The sequence below is a fragment of the Pseudophryne corroboree genome, chromosome 3, assembly GCF_028390025.1.
Source record: "Pseudophryne corroboree isolate aPseCor3 chromosome 3, aPseCor3.hap2, whole genome shotgun sequence".
Classification (NCBI taxonomy): Eukaryota; Metazoa; Chordata; class Amphibia; order Anura; family Myobatrachidae; genus Pseudophryne; species Pseudophryne corroboree.
In genome coordinates, this window is record NC_086446.1 from 29084923 (window position 1) to 29098003 (window position 13081).

Here is a 13081-nt window from a genome sequence, read left to right on the forward strand (position 1 = left end):
ATCTGCTGCCAGCGTTAGGCAGAGGCATACGGGCAAATTCCCATTGCCAATGGATCGCTGGTGAGAGTCTGAAATAAGGAAAAAAAGAGAAAACACAGAAAAGAGTAATAGGAGGCCGTAAATGAGGATGATATCTATGGTGAATCCAAATGTGTGAGTGAACTTCTCTTGTTCAGATAATAATGTCTCATAAAGATATGCACCTCTAACCACTGGGAGGCTCTGTTATTTTATAGGTAACCAGAGGTGGAATAATGTTAAGGTGCTAAGTACCGTGGATAAATGATATCTAAGTTAATTTAAATTAAATGAAACACACGGTTCACAGGTATATATGTACACAACCACACGCACAGAGAATCAAAATTGCCCTCATAAGTCCAAGGCTAAACATATGATTTTAGCCGTAAACGACGTAATCCAAAAAATGTATTAAATTAGCAGCCTAAAATAATATATTCATCTGTGCCAAGTACTCCTATATGGGTGCTAGATAATGCTGGTACTATACATTCTGCACAGACTGTAGTTTTATGATCCCAGGCTGGGGTAACGAAAGTCAGGTATGGGCTGCAAAAGGGCTGCTCCGGACTGGCATCAGTACAATGCTGTTATAGGGAACTGTATCCTGATTGTACCTGCGTATGCCTGGGCTGGGGGAGACGTGACTGACGGAGGAAGCCGGCAGCGGCGATATCCAGGCAGATGGAGCGGCTGTGTACGTCTGGATTTGTAGCGGCAGGGCTGGCGGAGAGGCGCTGATAACGGCGGTGACCGGACTGGTAAGGCGGCTGACGGAGAGAGGTGACGGAAGACGCGTTTCACCCAGGGGGCTTGCTCACTTCCTGTGGGTGTGCAAGATATAAATTATCTGGTGTATACACAGGGGAGTCTATGCTTCACAGTTCAGACTTCCGCACCTCCTTTCATTTTTGCAGGTTGGCTTGGATCAGGGGTTTTGCCTTTTGTCTATCCAGGGTCAGATCTCTGTCCTTTCAGTTCTGCTTCAGCTGAACCTGATCCGAGATTCAGACCTTTATTCAGGTGGTTATTCATATTCAACCACCTTAGGTCACGCCTGTGCCTCCTTGAGCCTTTCATTTGGTTCTGTAGGCTGTACAGAAGGGCCCTTGTGAGCCTCTGGACTCAGTGGAGATACACTTCCTTAGCTTGAAGATTGCATTCCTTCTTACATTATCCTCGGCCAGGCATGCAGCCCTGTCATGAAATTTCCCTTACTGATTTCCAGTCCTGACATGGTGGTCCTTCAAACTCGTCCGTCCTATCAGCCTAAAATTGTGTCAAGGTTCCATTTACATCAGGAAATAGTTCTGTCTGCTTTACAACAGGAACATCTCTTCTAGTCCAGTGAATTTTCCATCTCCTAGATGTGGTCTGAGCTTCATGAATTTACAATTATTGGACTTTGAACATTCATAGAACAGATGGTCGTCTTGTTCTCTACTACGCTCACAAACGGTGTTTTGCTGCTGGCCAACAATCTGCAGCACGATAACCTCTGTTTCCTCCCTTATGTTCTGATATGTTGTGCTCCACTTGTTCCTGTCCTTTTCAATTAGCCTTTGAGGTTTTCTCTACTTGAACATTGGTAAGAAGTACACTGAAGTCCTGTTGGAGGTGGGTGGGAAATATAGTGAAGAGAGCATCAGTTTAGTAAGTTAACTCAAGTTCCTTCTGCAAGTACCCAGCCTCTATACCAGTGAAGGCTAACCTTGACACTCCAGCTGTTGTTGAACTACACATCCCATCATGCCCTGCATCAGTTTTAGCATGACCAAATAGCAAAACTGTAGCAGGGCATGTTGGGATGTGTAGTTAACAACAGCTGGAGTGTCAAGGTTAGCCATCACTACTCTATACCCTTAGTAAGCAGTATTCCTCAGGTGGATTGCAAGAAACCAATTTTACGGTGAGTACCAAAAAAATCCTGATTTTAAATCCAATGTACATTTTCCCCCAACAGAATTGCATGAAGATCCATCTGTTCAAATTAAGGAAGAAACTATCCCTAATGAAAATCTACATCCTGGCATTAAGCAGGAATTAGCGTTATGTGATGTTGCGTCAGACACTGACATTTATGTTCCTACATATCATACACAGTATACATCTACTCATATTAAGGAGGAACCAGTCTCATGTGACGGAGGAGACCTCAAACACACTGACATGTATACATCTACTCATATTAAGGAGGAGTCAGTCTCATGTGATGGAGGAGACCTCACACACACTGACATGTATACACCCACAGGTCATACACAGTATACATCTACTCATATTAAGGAGGAACCAGTCTCATGTGACGGAGGAGACCTCAAACACACTGACATGTATACATCTACTCATATTAAGGAGGAGTCAGTCTCATGTGATGGAGGAGACCTCACACACACTGACATGTATACACCCACAGGTCATACACAGTATACATCTACTCATATTAAGGAGGAACCAGTCTCATGTGATGGAGGAGACCTCACACACACTGACATGTATACACCCAGAGGTCATACACAGTATACAGCTTCTCATATTAAGGAGGAACCAGTCTCATGTGATGGAGAAACCCTCACAGACAATGACATTTATACACCTACAGATCATACACTGTATACAGCTTCTCATATTAAGGAGGAACCAATCTCATGTGATGGAGGAACCCTCACAGACAATTACATTTATTTTCCTACAGATAATACACAATGTACATCTACTCATATTAAGGAGGAACAAGTCTCACGTGATGGAGGAACCCTCACAGACAGTAACATTTATATACAGAAATCAGATCTTGTTAAACATCAGAAAAGTCACACAGGTGAGAAGCCGTTTCCCTGCTCTGAGTGTGGGAAATATTTTAGGCGTAAATATCATGTAGTTCAGCATCAGAGAACTCACACAGGTGAGAAACCATTCCCATGCTCTGAGTGTGGGAAATATTTTAGGCGTAAATGTCATGTAGTTCAGCATCAGAGAAGGCACACAGGTGAGAAACCATTTCCATGCTCTGAGTGTGGGAAATGTTTTGCACACAAAGCAGAGCTTTTTAAACATCATAGAAGTCACACAGGTGAGAAGCCATTTCTATGCTGTGAGTGTGGGAAATGTTTTACACAGAAATCAGATCTTGTTACACATCAGAGATTTCACACAGGTGAGAAGCCATTTCCATGCTCTGAGTGCGGGAAATGTTTTACACAGAAATCAGATCTTGTTAAACATCAGAGATTTCACACAGGTGAGAAGCCATTTCTATGCTCTGAGTGCGGGAAATGTTTTACACAGAAATCAGATCTTGTTAAACATCAGAGAAGTCACACAGGTGAGAAGCCATTTCCATGCTCTGAGTGTGGGAAATGTTTTACCACAAAATCACATCTTACTATACATGAGAGACATCACGCAGTTGTGAAACCATTTCCATGCTCTGAGTGTGGGAAATGTTTTACACAGAAATCAGATCTTGTTATACATCAGAGAACTCACACAAGAAAGAAGCCATCTCCATGCTCTGAATGTGGGAAATGTTGTAAACGTAGTTCAAGTCTGAAAAGACATCAGAAGATCCATAGGAAACAGGAACCATGTTCTAGCTCTAAAAGTGGGAAAAGTTTCAGTCAATTGTGAGAAGTATATAAAACAAGTTATACAGGAGAAAAAGTATAATGTTGATCTGAATGTTGTAAATGGTTTTACATTTATCGCAGAAGAGTATCAATATTCTTACCGTGAACATCGAAAATCTGTTAAAGTTACACACAGGTCTGAAAAAACAACTGGAAACAACATAATTGACCGACATTATGTAGAAGTTCCTATATGGGCCCAGCTGGGTAGAGTAGCTTCTTTATGGTATAGGGAAGAAATAATAGGGATGTTGGTACTTACCAGATAAATCCTTTTCTTTGAATCCACAGGGGGCACTGGAGTACTCTTGGGATATGGACGGGGCGTTAACAGGGATAGGCACATTTAAATATTTAAATTAGTAACACTCCACCCCCTCCATACTCCCAAGATGCCTCAGTGTTTTTTTACTGAGCTGAACAGGAGCAAAAGAGAGGATGAACAATGGAGAATTACATATAACATTATAACAACGGACAACTAGAAAGTTGACATGACAATAGATAACAATCACCTTAACATTTCAACAAGTCAGTGAGAATGTGTTACTATAAGATTTACTGAACTTACCACAAGCCAGGTTAAACTGCTCTGGGTGAGCGTGCAGTGCCCCCTGTGGATTCAAAGAAAAGAATTTATCTGGTAAGTACCAAAATCCTATTTTCTTTTTCATCCACTAGAGGTCACTGGAGTACTCTTGGGACGTAACAAAGTTTCCCCATTGGGCGGGAGAGATGGTTGGCACCTGTAACACTAGACGGCCAAAGCTAGATGCTGATGCCACAAACGTATCAAACTTGTAAAAGTGCACAAACGTGTGCACTGATGACCATGTAGCCGCACGGCAAAGCTGCGTCGTAGAGGCCCCACGACCTGCTGCCCATGACGTTCCCACAGAACGTGTGGAATGTGCTGAAATGGATGCAGGCGGTTGTAAACCAGCATGAAAGTAAGCCTGATGAATGGTCAGCTTACTCTATCTAGCCATGGTCTGTTTGGAAGCTGGCCAACCTATCTTGACTGCATCATAGAGAACAATGTATCCGTTTTACATATTGTTGATGTTCGGGCTGCATAAACGCGAAGTTCGCGTACCACATCCAAAGTAGCTGGAGTTCCTGAACCTTCTGAGAACACAGGAACTACAATTGGTTGGATTTATGTGAAAAGAGGATACTACCTTCGGTAGAAAAGCGGGATTCGTCCGAAGTTCCGCTCTGTCATCATGAAACACCAGATACAGTGGTTTGCATGACAACGCACCTAACGCCTTGCCGAAGCAAAGGCTAATAGAAAAACTGTTTTCCAACTTAGAAAATTAACATCCACATCTTGTAAGGGTTCAAAAATGTAATACTGCAAAAACTCTAAAACTAGATTCAAGTCCCATGGAGCTGTATGTGGTATAAATGGAGGTTGAACTCTAAGGACACCTTGCAGGAAAGTACGAACTGTTGGCAAAAGAGCCAAACGTCTTTGAAAGAAAATTGACAAGGCAGAGATAATCTGCTTCCCAGTTCTCCACTCCTGGAATGAACACTGCCGACAATATCACTTGGTGATGCTCGGCCTAATTCAGGATTTGAGCAACTTCTCGCAGGGCCATGCGACTTCGAGTCCCTCCTTGTTTGTTGATGTATGCGACTGCCGTCGCGTTGTCTGACTGAACTTGAACCGTCTGAGAGTGGAGCATGTGAACTGCCTGTCGCAGCACTTTGTAAATTGTCCTGAGTTCCAGGACATTTATTGACCGTAATCTTTCTCGGTCTGACCATAGACCCTGAAGCTGACAATGTAGGACCACTGCTCCCCAACCTCTGAGACTTGCATCTGTCGTCAGAATTATCCAATTCCAGACTCCGAACCTTTTTCCCGCGGTGAGATTGTGTATGTGGAGCCACCAGAGTAGTGATACTCTGGCCCTTGGAGACAACCGCACCATCTGAAGAATTTGTAGCCTGACCACTGTGCGAGAAGATCCAGTTGAAAAGGATGGGAGTGAAATCTTCCGAACTGGAGTGCTTTGAAAGACACCACCATCTTTCCTAACAGTCGAATGCACAAATGCACCGAGACTGTCCGTGGTTTGAGCACTAACTGTACCAGATGACGAATACTTTGTGCTTTCTGTTCTGGCAGGTAAATCCATTGATCCACCACATCCAGAATCATTCCTAGAAATTGAATTCTTTGAGATGGGACCATGCTTGATTTCTTGAAGTTGACAATCCAACCGTGCTGAACTAGTACATTGTACGTCAGTAAAGCATGTTGAAGGAGTATTTGTTGAGATGGAGCCTTGAAGAGAAGGTCGTCTAAGGCCCTCATTCCGAGTTGTTCGCTCGCTAGCTGCTTTTAGTAGCTCTGCACACGCTAAGCCGCCGCCTACTGGGAGTGAATCTTAGCTTAGCAGAATAGCGAACGAAAGATTCGCAAAATAGCGAATAGAATAGCGATCAGAAATTTCTTTGCAGTTTCCGAGTAGCTCGAGACTTACTCTGCCACTGCGATCAGTTCAGTCAGTTTCGTTCCTGGTTTGACGTCACAAACACACCCAGCGTTCGTCCAGCCACTCCTGCGTTTTTCCCAGAAACGGCAGCGTTTTTTCACACACACCCATAAAACGGCCAGTTTCCGCCCAGAAACACCCACTTCCTGTCAATCACACTCCGATCACCAGAACGAAGAAATTTCTTCGTTAAGCCGTGAGTAAAATACCAAACTTCTTAGCAAATTTACTTGGTGCAGGCACGGTGCGAACATTGCGCATGCGCAGTTTGCGGAAAATCGCTGCGATGTGAAGAAAAATACAGAGCGAACAACTCGGAATGAGGGCCTAAGTACGGAACTGTTATCACTCCCAGGGATCTGAGATGAGCTATCATCACAGACATCACCTTTGTGAATACCCAAGGCACTGATGAGAGGCCAAACTGTAGTGCCTGAAATTGCTAATGGTTTTGTTGTACTGCAAACCTTAAGTACGCCTGATGCGGTGGCCAAATTGGAATGTGTAAGTACGCATCCTTGAGATCCAGCAAAATTATGAATTCCTGTGGTTCTAAACCGGCAATCACTGACCGCAGGGATTCCATCTTGAATCTGTAGTAAGTGACGTACTGATTGAGCCCCTTTAGGTTCAGTATCGGTCTGACCGAGCCATCTGGCTTTGCTACTACAAAAAGATTGGAATAAAATCCTTGACCTTGCTGGTGTACTGGTACCTGAATTAAAACTGCTGAATCTACGAGAGACTGAATAGCGGTCTGCAGAACCACCCTCCTGTCTGCTGACACAGGCAGACCTGTCTTGAAAAACCGCATCGGTGGTAGACAGTCGAACTCTATTTTGTAACCTTTGAACACTAAATTGCGGATCCACCCATCTGTGGATGTCTGAAACCACGCCAATTAAAACGTTTGAAGGCGTGCTCCCACAACTGAAGATCCGAGATGGGCTGGAAGCCAGTCATGCCACTGGCTTGTCAGCGGACTTTGTGTCCTGACGATGGTTCATGGTTTGTTGAAAACCACGTCCTCTACCACGTCTACTCTGTATGATTGTTCCTCTAGCACGGCCTCGAAAGGACTGAGGTCTAAAATATTTGAATGCTGGTCCAGCGTATTTCCTTTTAGGAACTGGTGTGGGCAATGGCAGAAAAACAGACTTTCCCTCAGTAGCCCGAGAAATCCATTTGTCCAATTCAGGACCAAATAACATATCGCCAGTGTAAGGCAACGCTTCTATTCCTCGTTTTGACTCTGCCTCGGCCTGCCAAGAATGCAGCCAAAGCACCCGTCGGGCCGCAAATAGTGAAGCTGAAAGCCGAGAACTAACCTGTCCGACGTCTATAGAAGCCATACCTAAATACTCAGCTGAATCACAGATGTGATCAGCAAGAAGTATAAGCTGGTCTAAGGAAAGATCCTGTTATAGGATTAACTTGAGCTGTTGCCCATGCAACTACAGCCTTGTTAACCCAAACTCCAACTAAAGAAGGTCTAAGCAACACCCCTACTGCTGTATACAATGACTTTAGTATAGCTTCTAGCTTACGTTCTGATGGGTCTTTAAGCGTCGTTGCAGCTGGGACTGCAATGGTTAACTTCTTTGAAAGTTTTGACACCAAGGAATCCACTGTTGGTGGATTTTCCCATTTAGTTGTCAGACTCTGGGAACGGGTAGTTAGACAGAAACCGCCTAGGCATAGAAAACCGTTTATCTGGATTTTTACATGCTTCCGTTAACTGCTTATTAAGAGAATCTGAATAAGGAAAACACACCGTTGCCCTGTGTTTTAGCAAATAAAACATCATTTTGAAAGTGGTTCCTCAGTCTCAGTAAAATTTAGAACCTGGCATACTGCCCTGATGAGATTATCACTGATTATCAGTAACTTAACTGTCTGACTCCTAGCCCAATTCACCTTCCTCTTGTTCCTCCTAAGATATAAGGTCTGGCATTGAATAGTCAGAATATAACACAGCTGAAACCGGTAAATTATGAGACAAACGATGACAACTGTTAGGAATGGCGCTATACCTGGACTTTTGTAAACGCTGAAAAGTCCTTGACATATCCTGAGCCCACTCTGGCAGCTCAGACAGTATTAACCTAGAATCAGACCTAGCCACCTCACGATCTTTTCGCGCAGCGGCAAGCTCTGAATTTTAACTCTGTCATCACACCTGCCATCATCGCCCAAGGAGGATCAGGGTAGAGGTTCGTATTTGTACCCGGATTTGCAAGACACACTGTGCAAGTGTAAGTTCCATCAGGTAACATACTCTCACAGACATTGCAGACAAGCTGCTTTTTTACTTTTGCATTACCTTTACTCATTATGCACACAGACAAGTATACAATGAAAAACAAGTCCCCATGACTCAGTAAAAAAAACTTAACTAAAGTGTGTAAAAGTCAAAAGTGCACAGCACCTGAAACACACTAATGTTGTTAAATATGTGCTTCACTGAAATTCCTAATAACACCCTTGCCCCCTCCAGTGGCCGAGTGTTGTAAGACCGACACCAAACTTCCTGCAAGAAGAAACAGGAAGTAGTGTTAAAATGGCGTCCAGCCATGTGCTTCTCATTTTATTTTTCATATCTATACATTAGATCCCTTATGTATAATATAAGCACTGTTTGTCTTTTATATATATATATATATATATATATATATATATATACATACATACACACATTAGCTCCCTTATGAACAAGATAAGCACTGTTTTCATATACATTGTCTATATATATATATATATATATATATATATAAACAAATCTAGAAAACCACAGCACTCGCCACCCCAGAAGCGGGGTGCAATATCTGCACTCACCACTCATAGGGTGGGGTGCATGCAGCCCATGGCCACCAACCCAAATATATACAAACAGAAAGTTCAGCACTCACCATAGCAAGCTCACTTATCCTCACAACATCAATAAATAAATGATGGGGGTTTAGTTAGTGAATTGGCCAATGCACGGAAGCCTGCATACCGCTCGCCAAGGTACGGGGTTAATCTTTGGTTAACTCTTATTAACCGTGGTCACAGGCCTTTTCATGCACCCCTGTGTAATCTCACTTGTTCTAAACCTGTGTCAGCTGCTCCTTAGTAATTTAATAGCCAGTGTCAGGTGACTAGTGTACCTTTAAAAGCCATAAGATGCATGAATGATACACATTAAACCTAGTGGGCATGTGTGCAGTATATTATGTGTGATACAGTTGCCAGGTTTTAATTTTTGAGACTTTGTGATAGTGTAGGACCTGCATGAAGTTGGGGTACCTTGGCGAGCGGTATGCAGGCTTCCGTGCATTGGGCAATTCACTAATTAAACCCCCATCATTTATTTATTGATGTTGTGAGGATAAGTGAGCTTGCTATGGTGAGTGCTGAACTTTCTGTTTATATATATATATATAAGTTGTAACACTGTAGGGGTGCAAGGCGCCTTTTCCTGGGGAATATGGTAGCACGCAGCAGCTGAGGAACAACACAAGTCCAGTTTCTGGTACAACTGACCCCGGCCAGTTTTATTGAAACAGAAAATAAAACAAACCCCAAAATAAAAATACCTTGCCTGTCCGGCACTAACTAAACATAAGATATTCCTAACTGTCACTAAACAAAACACAGAGTTCTTCAGTACATACTGTATAGCTTACTTGCATCAGAAAGCGTGTCTCTCACACACAGATCCCTCAGCCTTCCCAGGCAGTCTGCCCATACTAATCAGGTTAGCAGCACTATAACACACTTACACAGCTGAAACCCTGATTAGCCCTCTGTGAGGCCAAAGACCCGAACTGGGCCCAATGTCTAGAACTCGCCTTATCTCTCTCTCAGAGCCTTTACCCAGCTTTTACAGCAAACTGAAAAGGTTCAGACAAAACAAAAAGCATTTTTCCTAGAAGTTAACATTTTCTAAAACATGTAAGACAAGAACCTGGGACAAATATACCTGCCCTCAAACACTATCCCAGTGTTCTTGTCACATATCCCCCTCCCCTGTTTCGACCTAGGGGCCGGAACACTTGTAGCCCCCAAACAGAAGATGCGAGACAATGCATCTGCGTTGGCCAATTGTGTTCCCGGTCTATGTTCGACAGTAAACTTAAAGTCCTGCAACGCTAGAAACCATCTAGTTACACGAGCATTCTTGCCTCTATTTACATACATCCATTTTAAAGGGGCATGGTCTGTCACTAGTCTGAATTGTCTACCCAAGAGGTAATATCTCAAGGTATCTAGTGCCCACTTAATGGCCAAAGCCTCCTTTTCCACAATGGCATACCTTTTTTCATGCTCATTGAGTTTCCTACTCAAATAAATGATAAGGTGTTCGTCCCCATCTCTGGTTTGGGACAGCACAGCACCTATCCCTACCTCTGAGGCATCTGTCTGTACCACAAATTCTTTTGAAAAATCTGGTGTTATCAACACCGGTTGTGAACACAAAGCCACTTTTAACGCTTGGAACGCCTTTTCTGCATCAGGGTTCCATTTCACCACATTTGACTGCTTCCCTTTGGTAAGGTCTGACAACGGCACCGCTGTGGTCGCAAAATTAGGAATAAACCGTCTATAGTACCCAGTAATTCCCAAAAAAGCCCTTACCTGTTTTTTATTCACTGGACGAGGCCAGTTTTGAATAGCATCAACTTTATTCAATTGGGGCCTAATCAGACCTCTGCCTATGGTGAAGCCCAAGTATTTGACCTCCTCCATTGCGAGGCAGCACTTCTTTGGGTTAGCAGTTAACCCTGCCTCTCTGATTGAGTCCAGTACTGCTTGTACTTTAACCAAATGGGACCCCCAGTCTGTACTGTGAATTACCACATCATCCAAATAGGCAGCTGCATATTTTCTATGGGGCCTCAAAATTTTATCCATCGCCCGTTGAAAGGTTGCTGGAGCCCCATGCAACCCAAAGGGTAACATCTTATACTGGTACAGCCCCTCCGGAACCGAAAAGGCTGTTTTTTCTTTGGCGCTATCAGATAAAGGTATTTGCCAGTAACCTTTGGTCAGGTCCAATGTGGTGAGAAACCTGGCTGTTCCCAGCCTTTCTACAAGCTCATCCACACGGGGCATGGGGTATGCGTCAAACTTGGACACCTCATTTAACTTACGAAAGTCATTACAGAAGCGTATGCTACCGTCGGGCTTCGGGATGAGCACTATGGGACTGGACCACTCACTGTTAGACTCCTCTATGACTCCAAGTTCTAACATGGTTTTAACTTCCTTAGAAATAGCTTCTCGCTGAGCTTCAGGAATCCTATATGGCTTTAAATGAACCCTGACCCCTGGTTCTGTGACAATGTCATGTTTTATTATGGTCGTTCGGCCAGGCAGCTCTGAAAATACTTCCCTATTTTGGATGAGAAATTCTTTAACCTGATTGTTCTGATCAGCTGATAATGTCTCTGACACCTTCACTGCGGGAAGCAACCGGGGTGAAGACACCGAAGGGCAAGGCTCCGCTGACAGAGACAACCTATCTTTCCAGGGTTTGATTAAGTTAACATGGTAAATCTGTTCGGGTTTTCTCTTTCCCGGCTGGTATACTTTGTAATTAACCTCATTCACTTTTTCCCTAACCTCAAATGGACCCTGCCATTTAGCTAGGAATTTGCTTTCCACAGTGGGTACCAAAACAAGAACTCTATCTCCAGGAGCAAATTCCCGTATCTTGGCACTCCGGTTATAGACCCTCTGTTGAGCACTTTGGGCCTGTTCCATGTGCTCTCTGACAACAGGTACCACGGCTGCAATCCTATCCTGCATTTGTGTTACATGCTCAATAACGCTTCTATAAGGAGTGGGCTGTCCTTCCCACGTCTCTTTGGCAATATCCAACAACCCTCTGGGGTGTCTACCATACAACAAATCAAACGGAGAAAACCCCGTAGAGGACTGAGGAACTTCTCTGATGGCCATTAACAAGTAGGGCAACAAACAATCCCAGTTTTTCCCATCTCTCTCAACAACCTTTTTTAACATACTTTTTAATGTTTTATTAAACCTTTCCACCAACCCGTCAGTTTGGGGATGGTAGATGGACGTCCTGAGGTGAGTGACCTTAAATAACTTGCACAATTCTTTCATGATCCTTGACATAAATGGAGTACCTTGGTCAGTCAAAATTTCTTTTGGTATTCCCACTCTACTAAATACCTGCACCAGCTCCTTAGCTATCGCCTTGGTTGTGATAGTGCGTAAAGGGACAGCCTCAGGATATCGAGTGGCATAGTCCATAATTACCAGGATATACTGATGGCCCCGAGCAGACTTTAACAAGGGCCCCACGAGATCCATGGCTATTCTGTCAAACGGGACCTCTATAATAGGCATGGGAACTAGTGGGCTCCTGAAATGGGGTCTAGGGGCATGATACTGGCATTCAGGACAGGAAGAACAATATTCAGACACTTCTTTATAAACCCCTGGCCAAAAGAACCTTTGTAAAACTCTTTCAGTGGTTTTTTCTGCCCCTAAATGTCCTGCGGTAACGTGACTATGAGCTAAATCTAGTACCGTTCTCCGATAAGGCTGGGGAACTACCAGCTGTTCTACCACATCCTCACCCCTTTTGACAATGTGGTACAAGAGCTCATTACAGATGGCCATGTGGGGATACGTAACCCTGTCACCTGGTACCACAGGTTCCCCATTAACAATCTTAACATTCTCTCTAGCCTTTATTAAGGTAGGATCCTTTAACTGTTCAGACGCAAACAGATCCTTCTTTACCTCCAGGTCAGGCACGCTTTCAGTTCTAACTACTATGTCTCTGTTCCCGGCAAGAGGGTCCTCACTGGACTCCCCATCTGTCACTTCCCCAGCCAAACTAGCAAAAGGCAAAGGGCCAGAAAGTTCCGAAGACCCACGTACATCCATAAAATCACCGGTATT

General features: G+C 43.8%; 1 protein-coding gene across 2 annotated transcripts in view; it reads left to right on the forward strand.

The window, feature by feature from the left end:
• LOC135054588 (zinc finger protein OZF-like) overlaps nucleotides 1-13081 on the forward strand; it is a 123924-nt gene that overhangs the window by 32688 nt on the left and 78155 nt on the right. The window contains exon 3 of one of the 2 annotated variants that reach the window (XM_063957756.1): nucleotides 1985-2842. The exons of the other annotated variant lie outside the window; for it this stretch is intronic. Coding sequence (XP_063813826.1) covers nucleotides 1985-2842 — 858 coding nt within the window. The remainder of the gene's footprint in view (nucleotides 1-1984; nucleotides 2843-13081) is intronic. 2 annotated transcript variants of the gene reach the window in all.